The sequence below is a fragment of the Pelobates fuscus genome, chromosome 7 (genome assembly GCF_036172605.1).
Source record: "Pelobates fuscus isolate aPelFus1 chromosome 7, aPelFus1.pri, whole genome shotgun sequence".
Classification (NCBI taxonomy): Eukaryota; Metazoa; Chordata; class Amphibia; order Anura; family Pelobatidae; genus Pelobates; species Pelobates fuscus.
In genome coordinates, this window is record NC_086323.1 from 124,192,147 (window position 1) to 124,216,884 (window position 24,738).

Sequence of the window (24,738 nt, forward strand, 5' to 3'; positions counted from 1 at the left end):
AAAAAGTAAAACCAAATAACTTATCAAATCCACAATGGGATCATTCTAAAGGAAAGTAAATATTTTATTTCTTACACATGTTAGGTGTGACAAAATAGATAAAATGGCCAAATACCTTATAGGCAAACCTTGTAAAGGCCCTGATGGCATTTCTAGCAGTACAACTTACTAAAAATGATAACTGCATGTAAAAAGAATGTCTACATTCATGCGTAATGCACACATACACTAAATACAGTTAATTCATATATTTTAAAGTAGGAATGCTGATGTAATGCTAGCAGTAAAATCCAGTCAGTCCCATCTGTAGGAATTATATCACCCATTGAAACTCCCTGTACTGTTGGGCAGCAAGGAGCGAGCTGACATTTTCAGCACACTTGCAGACATTAAATCAGTGATTAGTGGCTTCTAAAAGAGAAATGTGTTCCTCCATAGCCTGGTAATCATGACTCAAGTATAAATGAGTGTGGTGTTATGCACTAAATTTAAATTTTACATCAAAGTAAAAACATTTATTTTTGGTTCTGGAAGTGATGTGGATAAAGCGTGATACACGTAAATAGTTATGCAATTTACTGAATCTCTGCATCCCCTTCTTTTAGTAATAAAGTAATATTAAAACCAGTTCCTTTTGGATTGCTCGAGGCTTTCATCTGAATCCTACAACTACCCACATTCTAAACGTGATCAATCTAATCTATTTGAGTGGTATTGGGGATTACCTAGCCATATAACACTTATATTGTTTAGCAGTCATTATTCTCTGACTACATGTAGTGCTGCTAACTGTGGTGTTTGGTGTTTTTTTTTGTTACTTTCTTGGTAAGGATTTATAAATAACATTGCTATACTTCAGCACCGATATTGTTAAATGTCAGTATTCTTAATCTCTGCAGTACGATTGAAGATTAATACAGGTATGTATTATCATGGGCGTAGGAACCGGGTGGATGGGGGGGACGCATCCCCCCCCCAGCAAATCATGCGGGGGGAACAGGTTATGGGGAAATCCCCCCCTGCTCCGCCGCCCCCCCTCATGCTGCAGCCGCTCTGCGCTCCCTCCTGTCACTCCCTCACTGTAGCGTGGCCGAGCCCTTTATGGTCCGCGGGTACAGGGAGCATCTGTCTCCTGTACCCGGCCGGACTAACAGGAAGTGCACACTGAGTGTGCACTTCCTGTTAGTCCGGCCGGGTACAGGAAACAAAATCTCCCTGTACCCGCGGACCATACAGGGCTCGGCCACGCTACAACCGAGGTAGGGGAGGGGGGAGGAAGAGAATGACAACGGAGGGAGGGGGAGAAAAAAGGAGAGTGACAACGGAGGGAGGGGGAGAAAAAAGGAGAGTGACAACGGAGGGAGGGGGAGAAAAAAAGAGAGTGACAAGGGAGGGAGGGGGAGAAAAAAAGAGAGTGACAAGGGAGGGAGGGGGAGAAAAAAAGAGAGTGACAAGGGAGGGAGGGGGAGAAAAAAAGAGAGTGACAAGGGAGGGAGGGGGAGAAAAAAAGAGAGTGACAAGGGAGGGAGGGGGAGAAAAAAAGAGAGTGACAAGGGAGGGAGGGGGAGAAAAAAAGAGAGTGACAAGGGAGGGAGGGGGAGAAAAAAAGAGAGTGACAAGGGAGGGAGGGGGAGAAAAAAAGAGAGTGACAAGGGAGGGAGGGGGAGAAAAAAAGAGAGTGACAAGGGAGGGAGGGGGAGAAAAAAAGAGAGTGACAAGGGAGGGAGGGGGAGAAAAAAAGAGAGTGACAAGGGAGGGAGGGGGAGAAAAAAAGAGAGTGACAAGGGAGGGAGGGGGAGAAAAAAAGAGAGTGACAAGGGAGGGAGGGGGAGAAAAAAAGAGAGTGACAAGGGAGGGAGGGGGAGAAAAAAAGAGAGTGACAAGGGAGGGAGGGGGAGAAAAAAAGAGAGTGACAAGGGAGGGAGGGGGAGAAAAAAAGAGAGTGACAAGGGAAGGGAGGGGGAGAAAAAAAGAGAGTGACAAGGGAGGGAGGGGGAGAAAAAAAGAGAGTGACAAGGGAGGGAGGGGGAGAAAAAAAGAGAGTGACAGGGAGGGAGGGGGAGAAAAGAGGAGGAAGGGAGGGAGGGGGAGAAAGAGGGAGGAAGGGAGGGAGGGGGAGAAAGAGGGAGGAAGGGAGGGAGGGGGAGAAAGAGGGAGGAAGGGAGGGAGGGGGAGAAAGAGGGAGGAAGGGAGGGAGGGGGAGAAAGAGGGAGGAAGGGAGGGAGGGGGAGAAAGAGGGAGGAAGGGAGGGAGGGGGAGAAAGAGGGAGGAAGGGAGGGAGGGGGAGAAAGAGGGAGGAAGGGAGGGAGGGGGAGAAAGAGGGAGGAAGGGAGGGAGGGGGAGAAAGGAGGAAGGGAGGGAGGAAGGGAGGGAGGAAGGGAGGGAGGGGAGAGAGAAGAGGGGGGGGGGGGGAGGGGGAGAAAGGGGAGGGGGGGAGAAAGAGGAAGGGAGGGAGGGGGAGAAAGAGGAAGGGAGGGAGGGGGAGAAAGAGGAAGGGAGGGAGGGAGGGGGAGAAAGAGGAAGGGAGGGAGGGAGGGGGAGAAAGAGGGAGGGAGGGAGGGGGAGAAAGAGGGAGGGAGGGGAGAAAGAGGGAGGGAGGGAGGGGGAGAAAGAGGGAGGGAGGGGGAGAAAGAGGAAGGGAGGGGGAGAAAGAGGAAGGGAGGGGGGAAAAAGAGGAAGGGAGGGAGGGAGGGGGAAAAAGAGGAAGGGAGGGAGGGAGGGAGGGGGAGAAAGAGGGAGGGAGGGAGGGAGGGGGAGAAAGAGGGAGGGAGGGAGGGGGAGAAAAAGGGAGGGAGGGGGAGAAAGAGGGAGGAAAAGAGGGAGGGAGGGAGGGGGAGGAAGGGAGGAAGGGAGGGAGGGGGGGGAAGGGAGGGAGGGGGAGAAAGAGGGAGGGAGGGGGAGAAAGAGGGAGGGAGGGGGAGAAAGAGGGAGGGAGGGGGAGAAAGAGGGAGAGAGGGAGGGAGGGGGAGAAAGAGGGAGGGAGGGAGGGAGGGGGAGAAAGAGGGAGGGAGGGGGAGAAAGAGGGAGGGAGGGAGGGAGGGGGAGAAAGAGGGAGGGAGGGGGAGAAAGAGGGAGGAAGGGAGGGAGGGGGAGAAAGAGGGAGAAAGAGGGAGGGAGGGGGAGAAAGAGGGAGGAAGGGAGGGAGGGAGGGGGGAAAGAGGGAGGGAGGGGGAGAAAGAGGGAGGGAGGGGGAGAAAGAGAGGGGGAGAAAGAGGGAGGAAGGGAGGGAGGGAGGGGGAGAAAGAGGGAGGAAGGGAGGGAGGGAGGGGGAGAAAGAGGGAGGAAGGGAGGGAGGGAGGGGGAGAAAGAGGGAGGAAGGGAGGGAGGGAGGGGGAGAAAGAGGGAGGAAGGGAGGGAGGGAGGGGGAGAAAGAGGGAGGAAGGGAGGGAGGGAGGGGGAGAAAGAGGGAGGAAGGGAGGGAGGGAGGGGGAGAAAGAGGGAGGAAGGGAGGGAGGGAGGGGGAGAAAGAGGGAGGAAGGGAGGGAGGGAGGGGGAGAAAGAGGGAGGAAGGGAGGGAGGGAGGGGGAGAAAGAGGGAGGGAGGGGGAGAAAGAGGGAGGAAGGGAGGGAGGGAGGGGGAGAAAGAGGGAGGAAGGGAGGGAGGGAGGGGGAGAAAGAGGGAGGAAGGGAGGGAGGGGGAGAAAGAGGGAGGAAGGGAGGGAGGAAGGGGGGGAGAAAGAGGGAGGAAGGGAGGGAGGAAGGGAGGGAGGGAGGAAGGGAGGGAGGGAGGGGGAGGAAGGGAGGGAGGGAGGGAGGGAGGGGGAGAAAGAGGGAGGGAGGGAGGGAGGGAGGGGGAGAAAGAGGGAGGAAGGGAGGGAGGGGGAGAGGGAGGGAGGGAGGGGGAGAAAGAGGGAGGAAGGGAGGGAGGGGGAGAAAGAGGGAGGAAGGGAGGGAGGGGGAGAAAGAGGGAGGGAGGGGGAGAAAGAGGGAGGAAGGGAGGGAGGGAGGGGGAGAAAGAGGAAGGGAGGGAGGGAGGGGGAGAAAGAGAGTGGGGAGGGAGGGAGATTGACATCCATCACACACACACACACACACAATCATGCAACCCTTACACACACAGAAGCACAATGCATTCCTTACACACACTCAATGCACCCCGCACACACACACACACAATCATGCAACCCTTACACACACAGAAACACACAATGCATTCCTTACACACACTCAATGCACCCCTTACAGACACACACACTGCATCCCGTACATACACAGAAACACACCTTGCAGCCCTTACACATACAAACACAGATTCACACAATGCATTCCTTACACACATATCAGGACATCCCCTACACACTCCACCCCCTGTGAACAAACTCATTGGTGGAACATGAAGGTGGACCCTGGGACCCAGACCTTGAGCTGTGTAAATGGCTCCCAAAAAATGGAGCTGCTTCCCGTTCTCCCAGAACATTGATTTTTGTGACCACAGTTACAAACAGCCTCCAGAGAGCCTGTTCTACACCAGACCAGTGGAGCCAGCTGCAGCTAGAACCCATCATCATCCTCATCTGGTTGTAAGTAGGCAATCTAGCATATTATTCGTGGCACTAATCTCTAATTTACCTCACATTAAAGAAACACTATAGTCCCCAGAACCACTGCAGCTTAATGTAGTGGTTCTGGTGTCTATAGCCTGTCCCTGCAGGCCTTTTAATGTAAACACGGCGGCACTCCAGCACTGGCGTTAGTTAACATGGCAGAAAAATTATTGGAAAGGGTTAGGGGGGCTACTAATAAGGATAGGGGGAGAGGGGTAGGTAGAAAAATAATTGGAAGGGTTTAGGGGGGCTACTAATATGGATGGGAGGAGGGGGGAGGTAGAAAAATTATTGGAAGGGGTTAGGGGAGTACTAATATGAATGGAAGAGGTAGGGTGGGTTCTAATATGCATGGAAGGGGTTAGGGGGTACTAATATGCATGGAAGGGGTAGGGGGTTAATATGCGTGGAAGGGGTAGGTGGGGTTCTTTTGTGCATGGAAGGGGTAGGGGTGGTTCTAATATTCATGGGAAGGGTAGGGGTGGTTGTAATCAGAACGATCCCGGCGCTGTATCTGGGTAAGTAAAACCCCCTCCCTGTAGTGACCCTTTAATGTTATTATTTAATCATTTATATAGCGACTGCAAATTCCGTAGCGCTGTACAATGGGATAAACAACTCCTAGTTTACGGAATAAGAATATACACAGCGGGGGGGGCGGAGCCAGCGCTTAACCTGAACGGTCGCATACTCATAGCGCTCCGACAATCAGGAACCCTAAAGCCCCAAATTCTGCCCGGAACAGCTGCCAACGGCACTGGAAGAAGCCCGACGACACCCGAACACTAATGAGGAAGAAAACAAAAAAACTGAGACCGGATTAGCCCAGGCAATCTGCCGACATAGGCGATCTTCTGAGAAGGCCGCATGGCGCGGGGGGACCTAAGATGGCGGCCGACATCGAAGACTACTCCGACAGCTCGGAAGATACTGCGCTGCACTACTAGGAGAATCTGGGATATCGAGGGCTGACAAAGCCAGCACAGCCACCAATGGATCACCCGATTACCACAGAAATACTCACCGCTCTCCTCTCGGACCTACGCCAGTCGCTGTCCGCGGAGATCTCCCATGTAAGGGGAGACGTCAGAGCGTTCACAGCCTGCCTCACCACTGTAGAACAACTCACTCAAACGCACACAGCACAGGTGTTTGACCTCAAGACACAGGTGAGAGACCTCACCACGGCCCACACTGCAATGTCCCACCAAATAGCAGCCATGGAGGATAAACACAGGTGGAAACATATTAAAATCCGCGGCATATCTGACACTGTGTCCCCAGCTGAAATGCCCCATCTCCTCTGTAGGCTATTTTCAACCCTGCTGCCCCCTTGACAAGCGAAGGGGATCCAGTTGGATGGCATGTTCCGCCTACCCAAACCACCACAGCTAACAGGCGCAACAACAGGCGATCTCCTGATCAAACTCCAAAACGGGCAAGATAAAACAGCACTCATGAGTGCCATCAAGGGGAAGACTCCACTCAGCTTTGAGGGCATGGACATAACATTTTATTCAGACCTGTCACGCACTACCCTGCGATGGTGGCAAACCCTCCGACTGCTGACAATGCTACTAATGGCCAGCGGGGTGACATACCGCTGGGGACCGGCACATGTGCTTATAATACAGCACCAGGGCACTGAACAGCGAGTCAAGGACATAGCAGAGATGGACACTGTGGTGGCCAAGCTAGGACTTGCAACCCCCCCGAATACAATGGCTTGGGACCCAGCCAATGTCGTCCCGTTTGTCCCGACCAGCGAGGGTGCATCGAGGAAAAAGGCCTCATGAACCGCCAGCTACCAGCAACATGTTTCATATGTTTCATTTGTTTTTTTTTACCTTTCCTACCTATCTAACACATTTAATATGTTTCGATTACATATTCGAAGGGCTCATGGGCACCCACTATAGACACCGGGAATAGCCTGGGCAACTGGCTCCACTATACCACCTAACCCCACCAGCTCCAATCTGCTCCCAGCATATTTCAGCCTCACTAAACGGAGATGGCTTTCAAGCTATACAGACACCACATCGAAACCCTCTATTTTAACTGCTTTGCTTTGTTTGTTCGTTAGGTTTCCCTTTTTTTTTTATTGTTTTTTTTTTGTTTGTTTGTTTTTTTTCTTGCAAATCTGGGCCATACTCTCGCCCCCACTACATACACTGAAACTGACCACACCAGTCGGCCTACTCAAGTTGTTTCCCCACACCTTAACAGCTTAGGTACACCTGCCCTAACCCAAGGAAGCAGGCCAGGCAAAAGCCGCAACTTATAGCACACAAGTGACACTCACTAGGCCCACTACCACTGGCACTAACCATTGTACCTTGCCCCTAGACAAAAGCCACTGTCCACACGGAAACTAATCTGCTCTTAAGATAATAAGCTGTTGTTATACACTACGTTTTTATTATTTCCATTTTAAAAATGTGCAGTAACTCTAAATGCCATACTGATGTTTTCAACTGCTACAATGGAGCTTGATTTGGCTGTCGTGGCTATTCAAGCATGATGTAAAGCTCGCACAACAAAAATAAAGAATGTTAACAAAAAAAAAGAATATACCCGGCGAGTAAAAATGCTATCCCCCCCAGATGTTTTTGGGTTCCTACGCCCATGTGTATTATTATATGTTGTTGTTTTGTTAATAAAATCACTAAAACATCAGCTGACATTCTGACAGTGGACAGGCTTATTGTACTTCGAATACCCCTTTAAGGCAGACAAAGTATGGAAGATGTATGTCTACAGCAGATGGAAACCAGTATCATGGCCAACACTGATACAGATTGTTTTACTATCCTGGATCATGAAATCAAAACTAGGTATGATGTTGGAACCATTGTAATTCAAAATAAAGTTTCAAGAGCAAAGCGCTTGCAGACTTTTTATAGAGGAAAATGTCTCAATTCCGTATTGATAATGCCTATAACATGCCTCCCAACATTATCGATTTTAGAGGGACAGTTTTCAGTTCATGTTCTGTTGTGACTTTGTTCCCTAGTTTCCTGCTGTCCCAGGGAACTGTCCCCAAAAAGCGTAGTGCAAGCGCAGCATTAAAAGTGCTTGTGCACTTCATTTTATATATATATATATATCATTAGATGCACACAGAGTGTGCGCAAAGTGCTCCCTATGGAGTCCGCACTTGGCATGCAAGCGGTAACCTGGTATGCATTCACCAATTCTGCTTTCCTTTTATTTATTTTTTTGGTCCTGATTCCACTTTTAGAACTTTGTGACACTTTCATATACTTTTTCTTTATAGAGATACATAAGTCATTGGTTTGATGCCACTGCCTAAAAGAACATATGGACAGAGTAGAGGGCACTACAATGTCTTCAATTAAATCAAAATGGTAAAAGTGAGGCTAAAATAGCAAACTTTGTAATTTCTCTAATTTAAAAAATAAAGATCAGCTGTCTTACCCTAGATTGCCTGTAAAAGAAGATTACATTTGTTTGTGTGTGTGTGTTTGAAAGCATTACAAATCCAATATCTGAAAGGCAGCTATGGGATCTTGACTAGTAATAACAGCAGCTCACTCAGTACCTAAAAGTGAGCAGGTGTAATTCCTGAGTGCCAACTCACTCGCACATGCGCAGTGCAGTAAGTAGGTGTGCTGCCGAGCATGCGCAGTGCGACTTGTTGGCTTTAGTTGGGATGCAGTTGGTTCGGGGGCTCGGGGCAAGAATCGGGAGAGGAGTCGGGATCTCTGCGGGGAATCGGCAACAAAGGAGCTTTTCCAGCGGACAGGTACTGAGAGCCCCTCACGCTAAAGGGGGAAACAGTATGCAAACTTTATAACAGATGCACAGGGAATTCTTCTATCAGAGCAGCCCAGAACTGCTGGCTCAGCAAAATAAAAATCATTTATTGCAAAGGGGGAAAAAGTATGTGTGCTAAGCGAAAGTTCACCTTGTAACTTTAAACTACTTCTGTTGATTGGTGAGGATTTCAATTAATTTGTTACAAAGCTGCTAAAGAAAAGACTGCATATTGAGGGCGGGGTAACTGATTTAAAGGTAATATTGACCACTTTTGGTTATCAAATCACAGGAGAACAGCAGTGATGGGATATTTTGAACTACATTTCCTATGATGCTCAGTCAATATTTATGTTGGCTGAGCATTGCATGGAATGTAGTCCACAGACAATGCCAAGAGAGGCATCTTTAGTCATTATTATACCTTCTATGTAGTGTCATGAAAAGGGGGGGGATACTTGCAAAGAGGTGTGAGACTAGCAGCAGGTGTAGTGTTTCCACACTCTGCTCTAATGCAAGTTCAATTCATGCTTTACACAGCTAAGATCAAAGGTTTTAGATTATCTGAGGTTAGAGTTTTTGGACTGTGGCCCTGGGAGACTAAAGGAATGTTCTTAGTCAGATTTATTAGGGAATTCAGGCGCTGATGAGTGGGGGAGGCTGGCACTAGTGGTTTGGATAAAGAATAGACAGGCATTGCTGCTGGTAGGCAGGGCCGGACTGGGAAAAAAATTCGGCCCGGGCATTTTTTTACCACAGCAGCCCACTAAGAAGGGGGTGGGGCAGAGAGGGTGTGTTTTGTCATCACTAATGACAAACACGCCCCCCTCAAATTGAGCATGTTGGTTCAATGCTCTTCCAGGGCAGACCATGCGCAGAGCTCTGCTGAAGAGCTCTAGCATGAGAAAAAAGCCCTGTATTTGTTCTGCACAGCACAAGCAAATTTAATAACATGCTTGCACTGTGTTTCCTTGCAACTTGTCTCCGGTGTCTCTATAAATGGATACCAGGAGACAAAAATGCCAGGAAAGAGTATTGTGCATGTGTTTGGAGCCTGCTTGTGGTATTGTGTGTGTGCAGAGTGAGCTAATTGTGGTGTGGTATTGTGTTATAAGGTCGGTTTTAGGCATGTGGTGTAATGTAATGCATATGTGGCTAGGGGCTGTAGAGAATGTGTGTATAGGGGATGTAGCAAGAGTGTGCATGCAGGCTATAGTGTGTGTGTGTGTGTGTGTGTGTGTGTGTGTGTGGGTGGGTGTGTGTGTAAGTGATGTAGTGTTTGTAGAGAGTGTGCGTTTAGGAGTGTAGTATGTGTTTGCTTACAAGGAATCTAGTGTGTGTGTATATATATATATATATATATATATATATATATATATATAAATATGTTTGGAAGTATTGTGTATGTGTGTGGTGCAGTGTGTCGGGGGGTTCTGTGTGTATGTGAGGGGTGCAGTATGTGTGTGTGAGGTGTGATGTGTGTGAGGGTGCTGTGTGTGATTGATTTGTGTGAGGGTGCTGTGTGATGTGTGTGTGGGTGCTGTGTGTAAGGGTGCTGTGGGTGCTGTGGATGATGTGTGTGTGAGAGTGCTGTGTGTGATGTGTGTGTGTGTGAGTGCTGTGTGTGATGTGTGTGTGTGTGAGTGCTGAGTGTGATGTGTGTGTGAGTGCTGAGTGTGATGTGTGTGTGAGAGTGCTGAGTGTGATGTGTGTGTGTGAGAGTGCTGAGTGTGATGTGTGTGTGAGAGTGCTGAGTGTGATGTGTGTGTGAGAGTGCTGAGTGTGATGTGTGTGAGAGTGCGGAGTGAGATGTGTGTGAGTGTGAGAGAGTGCTGTGGATGATGTGTGTGAGTGCTGAGTGTGATGTGTGAGAGTGCAGATGTGAGAGTGCTGAGTGTGATGTGTGTGAGAGTGCTGAGTGTGAGAGTGCTGTGGGGATGATGTGTGTGAGAGTGCTGAATGTGATGTGTGTGAGAGTGCTGGGAATGATGGGTGAGAGTGCAGATGTGAGAGTGCTGAGTGTGATGTGTGTGAGAGTGCTGAGTGTGAGAGTGCTGTGGGGATGATGTGTGTGAGAGTGCTGAATGTGATGTGTGTGAGAGTGCTGGGAATGATGGGTGTGAGTGCTGAGTGTGAGAGTGCTGTGGATGATGTGTGTGAGTGCTGAGTGTGATGTGTGTGATAGTGCTCTGTATACATGTTAGAAGGGATTGTGTGTGTTTGGGGGTAAATAAAAACAAAAAAAAATGAGTAAGCATTATGTCCCCCCCTCCCTTCTTACCTTTTAGCCTGGGAGGGGGGGGACCGGCACGCTGGTGAGTGGGAGGGGGGACCGGCATGGTGACACCATCCCTGTTGGTCCAGTGGGTGAGTGAACTCTAGCCTGCGGGCTAGAGTTCACTCTCGCGAGATCCGGTCGTTGCCATGGCAACGCGCCGGATCTCGCGAGAGGAATCCGGCGGAGCTGCAAGTTAGAGCTCCGCCGGGTTCCTCTGCTGGCAGGCTGGCTCCCACCCTCTCTCTCCCCGCCGGCGGCCGCCTTTCACAGCATGTGGGCCGGTGAGGGAGATCTTTGATCTCCCCACCGGCCCTCCATGGAATACAGCGGGGCCGGCTCTAGGATAGTGCCGGCCCTGCAAAGACCGGCAGGGGAGATCCTGGGACCTTCCCCTGCCGGCCTCGGCCCACGGCCACCGCGGCCCACCGGGCATTTGCCCGGTGTGCCCGATGGCCAGTCCGGGCCTGCTGGTAGGGGCTGGGAGGCAGGGTAATAATTCCTTTTATTGTCTCTTTTTGTTTACAGCCTAGACAGAAATAACTGTTCGGCCACAACTTGATAATGACTTTCACTGCTACAATGTAATTCATATACAGATAAGTCCTGCTGGAAGGAAGCCATTATCTGTTTCACTGGTAATGGGATTGCTTTCAGAGCCATCATGTTTTAATGGGAACATATTACTTTACCATATTATAAGGAATTATATGAAAAGGACTGCCCTTCAGTATGCTAAATTCATGTGATTCCATATTTAAATCATTAATAGGGAGGAATCTTAAAGAAGCTGTTTGATTTAGCTAATTGATATCCCTTGTGCTGCAAAGGATGTATAGATTTTGAGTAGCACTTTTCATATACTGCCTTGCAGCACAGCAGTCTATGTATCCAGAAAAACACGTTGGATCTTGGAGATCTAGGTATATGTCTATGTAGGTCAAAATGATTGACAGACCGCCTTAGCAAGCAATGGGGTGTGCGCCATTAAAGCAAAAAATATATAATTAATCAGTTCACAGTCTGGGTGCTATATATCGAGGAAAGCTGGGCTGTAATTTGCTTAATGAAGGGCACGGATGAGCAGTTACTGCATCTGCCTAACAGATGTGGCAAGTTCAGCTTATAAACAGTGTATACTGGAATGCATTCTTTAACTCATTAAGGACCGGTACAGTCCATCATCACAATCTATTCCTCCAATGTCAGCTCAGAATGCTTGGTTTATCTACCAGCAGTAGCTCTCTAGTGCCATGCTAATGCTAAATATACAAGATCTCCCATCTCAGTGACTTTAAAGAACTGGTTATTTTGGTGAAATGGATGGTTGTTGGTCTTTAACCCTTTGAGTGCCTGGTGTGTGCCCAGCACCTTCTTCTGGTATTCGGAAACTTGTCTGCTGTTCATGCACCCTGCTTATTCAGAATATTTTGACCACAGGTTGGAAATTGACTCAAAGTGCCATCACATTCCAACATTAAACTCTATTTTTACATACGTCATATTATTTCAAGTGTTTATGTAAAAAAACTACCAACATATTCTAAAAACATTATGCTAGGGTATTAGAAATGTTGGTTTTCATTGCATTGATCATCTTTTAAGCTGCCTCAAGTAGAGTCTCCATTGATTTTACCCCTTAATAATAAATTACATGTTCTCACAATAACAAATTACTGATTATTTTTTTATAGGGGTTAAATGCAAACTGAGGTGCTCAGCTATAAGGTATTGTGCCAGTTGTGCCATAGTAATCCAAGGTACAATGTAGCTTAGGTTTGTTGTCAGATGTAATTTCTACAAAAGATCTCCACAAATTCTAGTAGCAAATAAGGCCATGGCGCTTACGTTTTTGGTGTTTCTTTCCCAAGATGGGTTGGCTTGTACACCTGTAATTCTTGGGCTTGCTTAGCCATTCATAAACTCCTTAAAACCTTTTTGTTCACAAGATAATCCTGGAAAAGTTCAAGTCACAGTCTGATGTTGGCTCTATTAAATATTTTTTTTTACATAGCACCAACCTATTCAGCGGCATTGTACAACGGGAATCAAAACTAAATAAAAAAGGTGGAAAGTGTACTGCTCAGAGGAGCGTACGGTCTGTATCAATCAATGTTCTTTGTTACCTTAAATTCTTTGATTTGAGACATGCCAAGTAAACAAGCCTTTTAAACTCTCATCGCAGACAGATGCTCCTCGACGTACTCCCTTGTACAACTTTCACCGCGATCATGGTGGAAAGATGGTGGAATTTGCTGGGTGGAGCCTTCCAGTGCAATATAAGGATAGTCACATCGCCTCCCACCTGCACACCCGCCAACACTGCTCTTTGTTCGATGTCTCCCACATGCTACAGGTAACATAATGTCTTCTGCTGCTCATATTTGCAAGAAGAACTGTATATTAAGAATACACTGTTTTTGGTTAAAGTAACACTGTCCCTAAAAAAATAAATTTAAAAAAAAAAACCTTAACTCTCACCTCTGATGTCAATATTGCACAGAATTAACAGCAGCCACCTGGAACTGTACTTTCCAACTGGCTGACTCCCCTATTATGCTGCTGGAGGTGGAGTAACGCCTCTAGGAGCAGATGGGTTAGTGTCTGACTTTAGGCACCATGACCACTTCAAATCAATGAAGTGGTCATGGTGTTTGGAGTACCCCTTTAAGAACGGAACATTTGCTGTACTGCATATCCAATTAATTCCTTTTGAGCAGAGCTTTATGGGATATAATCAGAACTCCCCAAAAACCGTGATGTAAGCAGATAAGTATACAACATAAAATATGTCCTCTTGTTTCAGACCAAGGTTCATGGAAAGGATCGGATACGTTTCGTGGAGAGCCTGGTAGTGGGTGACATTGCTGAGCTGAAGCAGAACCAGGTTAAATCATTTTTCATTAGGTTACATTTTATAGTTTCTTCCATACAGTAACATTTATCTTTACTCTTTTAATCACCAACAGTTAATTGACAGTTAAATTGCTATTTTTCCAACTTGGCTAATTAAACTTTAACGTCAAAGTGCTACCTCTAAGTCAGAGTTAAACACTAAAAATAGGAATTTAAACTTTTAAGTAAAATTATTGAACTTTAAAATAGTCCTCCTTGTCAGCTATGTACGCCATTTAGCTATTTCTGAAATTCTTTATTTTTGTTTTGCAAAGAATAACATACAGGCACTTTTTATCATGTCAGCGAGGCTATAAGAAACAAGCATCAGTACGTTAGAGTACCTTAACATGACGAGAATACTGCACATTTTAAGGAATAAAAGAAAAATATAGAGAGGATGTTAGAAGCATACATCTAGTTTAACCATCAAAAAGATTGCATAGGCCTATATAATTGAACAGACAGGAAAACCTATCAATGTTAATAGACAGCTGCTCACAGATGAGTGAAGTATGTAAGGACAGGAGCTGGGGGAGTGGGTGTTGAAATTAAAGCTATTGTATCTGGGATAATCCTGGTTTCAGGTGAAGTTGGCCTCAGGGCCAACGGTCATGCCATGAGCATACTAAGCCCTCATTGAATACTTTTCTAACCACCTACTTCGTACCCCTACTTTTACCCTTTGTGTCACTATATCCCACTCCCTCTAGAATGTAAGCTGATTGAGCAGGGCCCTCCACCTCTCTGTTTCTGCACGTCCAGTTGTATGGTTACAATTACATGTGTTAGTCCACCCACCAGCTGCTAGAAGTAGGAGGAGAGATAGGGACAGAAGGTGTGAATGGGTTTTATATGAGCTAGGATGAGATTGAGTTAAAGCAGGAGAGAGAGAATAGAGAAATGAGTGCAGGGCTTGAGATGAGAGAAGGGGGGAGTGCTTCAGAGAGGGATTTCGTGGTTTTCCTCCTCTCTCTCCCAATGCTCATTCCATGTCTCCTTTTCTAATGATACCTCCTCCCCTCGTCCTGTCTCGGTTGGAGTCCCCCAAGGCTCTGTCCTTGGTCCTCTTCTATTTTCTCTTTATACTGCCTCTCTTGGCAAACTTATTACCTCTTTTGGATTCCACTACCACCTGTACGCGGATGACACCCAGATATCTTTCCTGCCGTCCTGCAACGTGTCACTGCTTTCCTTTCTTTCCTCCCCCCCCCCCTGCTTTCTGAAACTCGATCTCCTCTTTCGCTCTCCCTTCAAGTTAGTGGTACCCACATCAGTCCTTCCTTGCAAGCGCGCTATCTTGGCGTCATACTTGATTCTGGCCTCACATCCAGTATGTTGCCAAATCCTGTAGATTCCATCTTAAAAACATAGCCCGCATCCGCCCCTTTCTTACACAAGATTTTACCAAGGAGCTTGTTGATGCTCTAGAAATTTCCTGCATGGATTATTGTAACCCTCTCCTGATTGGTCTTCCCAAAAGCCGTACTGCACCACTACAGTCCATAATGAATGCTGCCGCCAGATTGATTTTCCTCTCTAGTCGTTTCTCTCACACCTCACCCCTCTGCCAGTCCTTACATTGGCTTCCTGTATCCTTTAGGAGTCAATTCAAGGTACTAATTCACACCTATAAAGCACTGAACAATTCTAGCCCCTCTTATCTCTTCACAGATCCATAGGTATGTCCCTTCTCGGTCTCTCCGCTCTGTCCGTAACCACCTCCTGTCCGTTGTTCGCACGCTTGCAGGACTTCTCGCAGGCGGCTCCCTTCCTATGGAATAGCCTGCCTACCGCCATCAGACTCTCCTCTAGTCGTGCATCTTTTAAGAAGTGCCTTAAAACCCATCTCTTTAGGAAAGTTCATGGCCTCCCAGAGTAACCTCTACCTCACATACCTGTCTCTTTCTCTCTCCTAAAGGGCAGCACTCTACTCTCTCCTCCAGCTCTGCTTCACTCCCGCCTTATTTAATTGCAATTTCCTGCCCTATTGTGTTTTATACACCACCACCTATAGACTGTAAGATCGTTTGAGCAGGGTTCTCTTCAACTTATCGTTCCTGTATGTTTTCTTGTAGTTGTTCTATTTATAGTTAAATCCCACCTCTCATAATATTGTAAAGTGCTACAGAATCTATTGCAAAACATAATCATAAAATAACAATTAAAAGGACACTATAGTCACCACAACAACTACAGCTTAATGTAGTAGTTGTGGTGAGTATACTCATTCCCTGCAGGCATTTTCATGTAAACACTGCCTTTTCAGAAAAAAGGCACTGTTTACGTTGCCCATTAGGGACACCTCCAGTAACCACTCCTCAGATGGCCACTGGAGGTGCTTCCTGGGACAGTGCTGCAGCACTGCTGTTCAGCGTCTACACGCTCTGCATGGAGATGCTGAATCTTTCTCATAGAGATGCATTGATTCAATGCATCTTTATGAGGAGGTGCTGATTGGCCAAGCTGGCATTTGGCCCCGCCCCATCCAGCTTTCTTGCAGATTTCTCTATGGAAAGCATTGGATTGGCTGAAATCCTAAATTCTGATGTCAGCAAGGAGGTGCGTCAGGGGCCGGGCCAGTACTTGCAGACTCATGCAGCGCTGGAAGTCAGGTAAGTTTTATTACCTAACTTCCAGGTAAGGGGGGTGGGTGCAAGCCACCCAATGGTGGTTTTAACAGTATAGGGTTAGGAATACGCGTTTATATTCCTGACCCTGTGGTGTTCCTTTAGGTTAGGCCAAAACACAAAAAAAATAGGTAAAAAAAACAAAGTAGGAAAGTCAGGTAATCGCCACCCGAGAAGATCCACTGGAAGACAAAGTGAATGGGACAACATTGGCTGGTTCCCATGTTGTGGAAGTGGACAGGGAAGTTCGGCTTTGTGAGAAATCTATGAGTTTATGAGGAGTTTGTAGTTGGACCGGGCAATTCCCCTGTAATGTCGGAGGGGACATGAAAGTTAGATTCAAGGTGAGAAAAACTTTTTGGCAGCTTTTACTGGGAGTGGGAGGACCTTATCTAGATTTCCCATAGGGCATAATACACAGGTTGGAGTAACCCTTTAAGTAGTATTTGAAAAAAAATGAACGTTATCTGTCGTCCTGCTTACATTCAGGAGCTATTTTTTGGGTGACTGATAATTATGAGAAAAATGCCAATGATGAGAGAGGTGTGCATAGAAAAATTTCAGACCCTTGTTTTCTTTTGATTCAGTGAACGATAGCCAACTTAAATTTACTACAAGTTTGTTAATTGGAAGTTGTTCGTTATGTACTTTATTTTTGCTTCTGCTAATAAATGAGACATGTCTTCTAAAAGTTCTTCCATGATCTCACAATTTCAGGGCACCCTGACCCTCTTCACTAACGACAAGGGCGGGATCATTGATGATCTTATTGTCAACAACACTTCAGAGGGTTTTCTATACGTTGTGTCTAATGCTGGTTGTGCAGAAAAGGATTCGGCGCACATGAAGGTGAATTCTTGATCATTAGCTCTGCTCGCTTTGGCCAAAAGTTTTCTCCTGGCAATTGTAGAAGGCTGGCAAAGCATCATGGGAGTTGTAGTTCAACATCTGCTGCAGATATGACTTTTGACCACCTCTGTGTTATACTCCTCTCTGGTCAAAACTTTTTTTTTTTTTTGTCCACATAGAGTAAACTACAAGAGTTTAAAGCGGCTGGACAGGATGTCGATTTGGAAGTTTTGGAGTTTGGTCTGTTGGCTCTACAAGGTGATGTCACAGTTGTCCCCTCTAAGTAGAGGGGGGAAAAAATCTTTGAAATAACTTTTATTTTTAAAGGGACACCACCAAATTAATATATACTAGTTATTTTTAAAGTGCACCTATTATGACCAATAATTGGTATAATTTGCTAGCTAATGCATAGATGAAAATATATTTAGCTATAAATCTGAATTGTCACAGATTGAGCTTTGCAACTCAATCTTCAAACGTAATCTAATTGAATTCTGGAAAGCAATTTCATCTAACTCTTTTCAGTAAAGCCATGCCAATTGCCAACAAGTTATTGTAGATAGTTGCACTGGGTCTTGATAAATGTGGTGTCTCTGTTCTTCCAATTGGGGGCTTACTAAAAACATGGTGGAGAACCACTGAACTAGTTAATTGTTCTGGATAGTAATCCCTACCTCAAATTCATAGAGTATGGTTTACATTGGACTACAAGCTATCATATAGATGGATTTTAAATATTGTTTTTGAATTTCAGGTCCCTCTACAGCCCGTGTTCTGCAATCTGGACTGACCGATGACCTCTCCAAGCTCCCATTTATGACTGGAGTGACTACAACTGTGTTTGGGGTCCCTGGCTGCAGAGTGACACGCTGTGGATACACAGGGGAGGATGGCGTGGAGGTATGTGTAGAACAGATACTTGTGATGGTATACTTTAACTGGATGAGTGGAATTGCCTGATCCACCAGTCTTTAGTGCCACATAATTATGACTTTGTGCTTTCAGGCAACACATGAAATGGTTACCCTGCAGTTTGTATAAAATACATTTACGATTTAAGTGTCCATGTCGTGTGTGTGACAGATCTGGTGCATGTTCAGCTCACCCTGTACTTGAAATAGCCCCAGGGTGAACAAAGCGTGCACAGGCAATGGGGGATGTGGAGGACAGGTGAGCATTATAGAAAAATTTCACTTGACTTAAGCTCTGTCCATTGTCAAGTTCAAGAGAATACATGAGGACAGTTGTCAGTGCTTAACTTTTAGTTTAAGAAAGAATACTTACGTTTTAAAGGGTTACGCCAAGCAACCTGAATACTTCAGTGTTTTGAAGTGGTCATTTTTAATGAATGGATGTGTCCAGGAAACATGGTGGATCTAGCAACATTGTGGATAACTAATATATTTAAAGCCCATGACTTCACATGTATATCATCTCATAAACCTAGGTATTGCATTTTATTTCTTGCATTTCCTCCAGAAATTGTAAAGAATCTTTTAAATGCAAGAAGCTTCCACCTTTAACTTTTAGTAAAATTGAAGGCACCTGTAAATAGGTCTTCTCTTTTTGTTGTGTGTGATTAAGGTTATGCATTATTCTATATAATCAATGTGTCAGCTGAAGGGAAAAAGCAAAATACAAAAGTGATAATGAGGGTAAATAAGAAAGCAATATGTGACTCTTACAGCCTTAAATAGTACTTGACTCTTGTTAGTTTGTTAATGTTGTTTTTTTTTTTTTTTTTTAAACTGTTACACATTTATTATTAATGGTATAAATTCCCTTTAAGAAACACTCCAAGCACCATAACCACTACAGCGCATTTTAGAACGGTTTGACTTCTTATCTGGGGTCTGCTGAGCCCCACTTTAGCTTACTGAGAGCTCAAAGCTCTGCTTGGGAGCTTCAATAAGCTCTCCTGAGCTAAACCCTGCATTATTAGTGCTTAGCGCAGTTCTGACCGCTTCCAGCTCTCACAGAACAGTTGTGGGGGCAGGAAGCAGCGCTTAGCAGACGCTAGATAAGCAGTCAAACCGCTCTAGAATAGGTTGACTTCTTACACTCATGGCACTATAACCACTACAGCATGCTGTTTGTAGGGTTCCTTGAAAGGGGAACCATTACTTCTCTGGGAAGCACAACACTGAACAAATAATTGAAAATTACCTATAACTTGTGCTGAACGTTTTTCCCCTTTTCTTGTAATGCCACTTTTTTTTTTTTTTTTCTCTAAATGCATATTTAAGAGTTGGCAATCAAAATCACAATCCATTCTAGTCTTGGCACACACTGCGTCGTAGGAGGAGAAATAGAAACATCATGGGAACTTTAGCAATGTGTTTATGCTCTAAAACAGGCTTCCTCAAACTTCGGCCATCCAGATGTTGCTGAACTACAACTCCCATGTATTCTATGAATGAAATAGACTGAGAAGCACCCCCTCAGTGCTTCAGCTGGTTTTAGCTCATCTCGTGCCATTACAGAGAGAACCAGACCATTTGCATCTGCCCAAAAGGGCAGAACAGATCCAAAATACAGGCCGGCTTTCTGCACGAGAGATACAGTAACCCCATACAATCGTTTCAACCTTGTTAAGCATCATCAGTGACGTATAGCCAATATCTCTCTAGGCACCGTGAGCAAGGGGTCCACATCTGGATTACCCTTTAAAACAAGTCACAAGAGAGAGCTCACGGTGCCTAGAGGGATATTGGCTATACCTCACTGATGATACAAGGTTGAAACGATAGTCTGGGGTTGCTGTGTCTCTCGTGCAGAGGGAACTTGCTGGCATTTCGGATCTAGGCTGCCCATATGGGTGGGACCAGTCTGATGTGCTTCAGATATGTTCTCTCTGTAATGGCACAAGATGAGCTAAAACCAGCTTGAGATCTGAGCGGGGACCCACTGAAGGGCAGGCTAATTGAGCTGTTGTCCATTCTCACCTCTCTGGCTACTTGTTTTTCTCTCCATAACAAAATAATAATATAATTCCTAGCAAGGGGAAACTCCTCTTTAAAGGGGCAGCATTATTCATTCAGTCCTTTCTTTCTTTCCCATTATCTATATAAGTATCATATACAATAGATTTTACTGGGATTCTCAGAGATTAGGGCCTGGGGCTATCAACCACGATGTGTATCATGTTTGTACAACTCAGAAGACGTGATTTTGCTTGTAGAGTACTCTTAACAGTTTGAAGATATAGTGCATAGCAAGAATGCCATGAAGTAGAAGTTGGCCTTCCTAATGTAAGTGGCAATTTGTGCATATTATTTTAGTTATTTTGTGTGTGTGTGTGTATGTATATATGTTATAGTTAAATGAGGATTGTGGCAGTGAGAATAGAAATGTCATGTTCTCTTCAAATGCCATAATACACAGTAGAACGGACCATTGTTAGGATTCTTTTTACTGCATTTTAAGAACCGGCATTGCAAAAACAACCATGGGACCATTTCTATTAAATTTAGTAATTCCTTTTACCCTGTCTTGGATTACTGCTGTTCTTTCAGGAAAGCCAAGACCACATTACTGTCCCTTTTATTCCTTGCTCTTTATCTCCCTTCTCTCTACAATCTCTCTCTTGTGCCACGTCTTCCTTTCCAGATCTCTGTTCCCGGGGATAGAGCCGTAGAGTTGGCTGATAAGCTCCTGCAGAACAGTGAAGTGAAGCTGGCAGGTCTGGCTGCGAGGGACAGTCTTCGTTTGGAGGCCGGTCTCTGTTTGTATGGGAATGACATTGATGAAACCACCACTCCAGTTGAGGCCAGCTTGGTATGGACACTGGGTAGGTGAGACATTACCCATATGAGGAGAATAACTCCAGTAAAAGCTATCTAGTGTTGTCTCAAGCATTGGTTCCCAAAACGGTCTTCGGGGCACGCCAGTAATGCTATATTTTACCATTTCCTGGTTGGGTTCCAATGGAAAACGGTCATAACCTAACCTGTTGGTATGCTATGAGGGACTGGATTGGGAACGTCTGCACTAAGGTGCAATTATCCAATCGAGAAGGCACTTTCCAAAGAATATCTGAAGGTGGCAGTGTTGCTCACAAATTATGAGTAGAGAAACGTTCAATACAAAATGTATTGGTATTTAATCAGAAAACAAACTCCAACTAAGCATAAATGTAGATATCATTAGTTTTTCTTCTTTATGGCAAGTGTTTCCTGTGTGTCATTGCACTTTGATTGCTTTGACTGATGTAACTGCAGACCAAATATATGACTTTACACAGACCAGCTTGTGAATGTATACTCTCATTACCATGATACAAAAAAAATCATCTGTTATGGGAGTTGATCATTTTTCTTTTTATATGTTGGAATAATAATAATTCTACTTTGAGTGTAGACGGTTACCTTTAACACCCCAAATGTTCCTGAACTAGATTTTCCATAATTCCCAGTCACCATTAATTTGCATTCCCATGACGATGTTCCACCATTCTTAGTTTGGTTAAACAGAGTGCATATTGAATAGATGCAGTATTTCTGCATACTCCCCCCATACCCGCAAACCACAATTTTGTGATCATAATATAATTTCCTAATGATTTTTCTGCAGGTAAAAGGCGCAGGGCAGCTATGGACTTTCCAGGAGCATCTGTGGTTGTACCTCAGATAAAAGGCAAGGTTGCAAGGAAGAGGGTGGGCTTGACCTCCACTGGACCGCCTGTGAGGCAACACACACCCATAATGAACACGGAAGGACGTGTTATTGGTGAGTACTGGTACAGATAAACCAGAATTTTACCAAGTTCAACCTAGAAAATAAGAAAAGTCTGCCTCTGCTAGCTTGTTTTGATCACTTCATAATCTATATCATAAAAAATGCATCTTGACTGGTAAATAAAATGTAATGGCGATTGTGAAACATTGAAAGGATGATGAGCTATGTGGAAGCTTTGCAGAGAACTAGAAATAAACACTTTCCAGTGAGAGAGAGATTTTTATATATATATATATATATATATATATATTCAAAGAATAATCGGAGCACTCAAAAAGGACTTCTTTTTCTGTGTTTTAATGTGGCAAACGATTACATCAAATCTTCAAATCGACGTTTCAACCCCTTAGGGTCTTTTTCAAGATCCTTGAAAAAGACCCTAAGGGGTCGAAACGTCGATTTGATGTAATCGTTTGCCACATTAAAACACAGAAAAAGAAGTCCTTTTTGAGTGCTCCGATTATTCTTTGATTATATATTTTGGACGCAGGTAGCACCAAAGGCAAAAACCAGCTACAGCCATTTAAGGGTGAGTGCCCAATCTATACCTTTTCTATATATATATATATATATATGAAAAGTATATAATTCTGTTTCATAAATGGCAAATTTCAATTTACAATAACATCACAAGAATACATTGAGACGTTTTAGTGGTGTAATGTTTTTTAAAGGGACACTCTAGGTACCAATTCAACTTTAATGCATTTGAAAGATTTAGGCCCATTTATGTGCTATATGTTTTGCATGCTTAAATATATAGTTTTTGCATTAAATAAATGTTTTTTTGCTACTCCATAAGCCTGCCTCCTTAGCCACACCCGCTCATGCCAGAAATACTATCTTATCAAAAGTATGCACACAGTCTCAGCGCAACTGCTCTGAGATGAGTGACTTTTAATTCACAACCTGGCTGCAGACAGCCAGGGAAACTAGAATAAGCTATACGTCTCCCTGGGTGTCCTCTCCTGCTAATGCAGGTTACCTTGTGGTTTAGATCATTCTGTACTGTCCAACAGCTCTGTATGCATGCATTTGATAAGGAAGTATTTTTCTAGAGTGAGGGTGTGTGGCTAAAGAAGCAGGCTTATGGTATAGCATTCTGTAACACATTTATTTATTTTTAAGCAAAAACTGGAAAGGTTTAAACATGCAAAAAATATACGGCATATTAATGAGGCCAAACCCTATCAAATGTATTAAAGTTGTTTTGGTGTCTGGAGTGTCCCTTTTAATTGACATATTTAGCTCTTAATTGTCTTTATTTACTTGTGTAATGTCTTAATTATCTACAAAATGTAGTAGAACTACTTTTCACCCCACAAGTTTATATGTTGTATTCTTTCTCTTATTTTGAGTTCTGTTTTAACTGTCCCTTTTGATAAATCTTTGAATAATGTTTTCAATGCAATGCATTTTTCCTTAGAAATATGCAGTTAGGTGTACCCAGAATCCTTATGGTATTGCCCATGTTTTCCTGTTTCCCTCTATAGGGGAGGTTACTAGCGGCTGTCCTTCTCCATGTCTGAAGCTGAATGTGGCTATGGGTTATGTGGAACCTGAATATATGAAACCTGGCACTGCTCTGAAAGTGGAGATCAGGAAGAAACTTGTGGATAGCATCACCAGCAAAATGCCATTTGTGCCAACAAAATATTACACTGTGAAATGAAAACTGTGACTTTGACGTGCACAATCGTCACACAGACCATGCTAGGGCAACCTGCAGTCATCAGGCAGCTTACATATAGTACCTATATTGCTGTGTGACTGTGCTTGTATCACTATGTAACTGTTTTGCCAATGATCTGTCTGTGTTCTAATTCTGTATTGTGGGACATTGTGTGCAGAATGCTTTTTAATATTGTTACCTGTATAAGTAGATGGAATGGGATAGGGACCACGTTCCTGTTGGTCATATAAAGTCTCTGGTCTTTTTCTACATGTGTCAAAAATAAAAGCATTCCTGCTCCAGTATGTGGGCTGTTATTCATGTGTCGCATCCCCTAACTCACAGAACATTATTCAGCATTTTACATTGGATGATGCCTCTAGACATCGTAGTGGGAGTGATTCTGGAGTTATTTCAGTAAGAGCTGAATAAATAACATAAATGCTAAGTTTATGGCAAGTTTCAGCATTGGAAACATTCTCCAGTGTTGAAGTTTAGCTGTGTAGCAACAATTCACTGTTTACTAACTAAAGTCCATGTGACACTTCTGGCTCCATACAAAGTACTAGAGGAGTGTCACCCCGGTGGACTCCAGCCAATAGTATGACTCTTACAATTGGGGACGCCAGGGCACTCCTGGTGCTTGGACCATTTGTTAAACATTAGTTATATGCAAATAAGTGCACAAAGTCACGTGTGGTCACATGATACAGAGCCCCCGACTGTCACGTTAAATGTGTTTGGTCAATACCAGGTAGAGATATAACATTTGGCAGTTTTTCCTTTTAAAGTTTTACGCTCGTAATAAAAATGTTTTTATTGTATTACAACCTACTTTTAATTTAATATATAAATACAGCTACAAACTATTCCCTCACCAGGAAATTGTCTGGGGGAAAAAAAAACCGTTGCAAATCTTTTGCTTTTCTACCACTTTTTGAGGACTGTTTATAAATAACATTGTACATTTTGGATTTGATATCAATGGCATTTGACATATATATGGTCCCAAGCTAAATTTTAGTTCTATTATTATTAGATTTAGCCCTGTGAATTACTGCTTCGTTCGGTTGATTTTCACCTGTACTCCCTATTCTCAATAAAAAATATATATGGGAAAAAAATATGAAATTGCCAAGCCAGCATAGGTCACTGAAACATAACCTACACATCGAACTTAGTTACCCCAAACATTATGACCACTTATTTGAAGAGGTCATGATGCCTGGAATCTCTGTGCTTTGAGCTGCTGCCAACGGTGTAGAGCTTTGTGCATAGAGTTCCCGACTGGCTAGTGTCACTTCTGTACAACTATCAAAGCACAGCATTGTAATCGTTGGCTGAGAGTGGTCAG

General features: G+C 44.5%; 2 protein-coding genes across 2 annotated transcripts in view; both read left to right on the top strand.

The window, feature by feature from the left end:
* AMIGO3 (adhesion molecule with Ig like domain 3) overlaps positions 1-24,738 on the top strand; it is a 455,802-nt gene that overhangs the window by 257,490 nt on the left and 173,574 nt on the right. The window lies entirely within an intron of this gene.
* AMT (aminomethyltransferase) lies at positions 8,177-23,701 on the top strand. Its single transcript, XM_063426549.1, has 9 exons — positions 8,177-8,312; positions 12,784-12,954; positions 13,405-13,485; positions 16,841-16,972; positions 17,152-17,230; positions 17,730-17,875; positions 20,585-20,765; positions 21,548-21,703; positions 23,206-23,701. The coding sequence occupies exons 1-9, from the start codon at positions 8,220-8,222 to the stop codon at positions 23,382-23,384; spliced, it is 1,218 nt and encodes a 405-aa protein (XP_063282619.1). The 5' UTR covers positions 8,177-8,219; the 3' UTR covers positions 23,385-23,701.

What these genes read in the sequence shown, in the direction of transcription:
- AMT (XM_063426549.1), top strand. Translation starts at nt 8,220, where the DNA reads ATGCAGTTGGTTCGGGGGCTCGGGGCAAGAATCGGGAGAGGAGTCGGG. An exon ending in GGAGCTTTTCCAGCGGACAG is followed by an intron (nt 8,313 to 12,783) that starts GTACTGAGAGCC and finishes CTCTCATCGCAG; the next exon opens with ACAGATGCTCCTCGACGTAC. An exon ending in AGGATTCGGCGCACATGAAG is followed by an intron (nt 16,973 to 17,151) that starts GTGAATTCTTGA and finishes TTGTCCACATAG; the next exon opens with AGTAAACTACAAGAGTTTAA.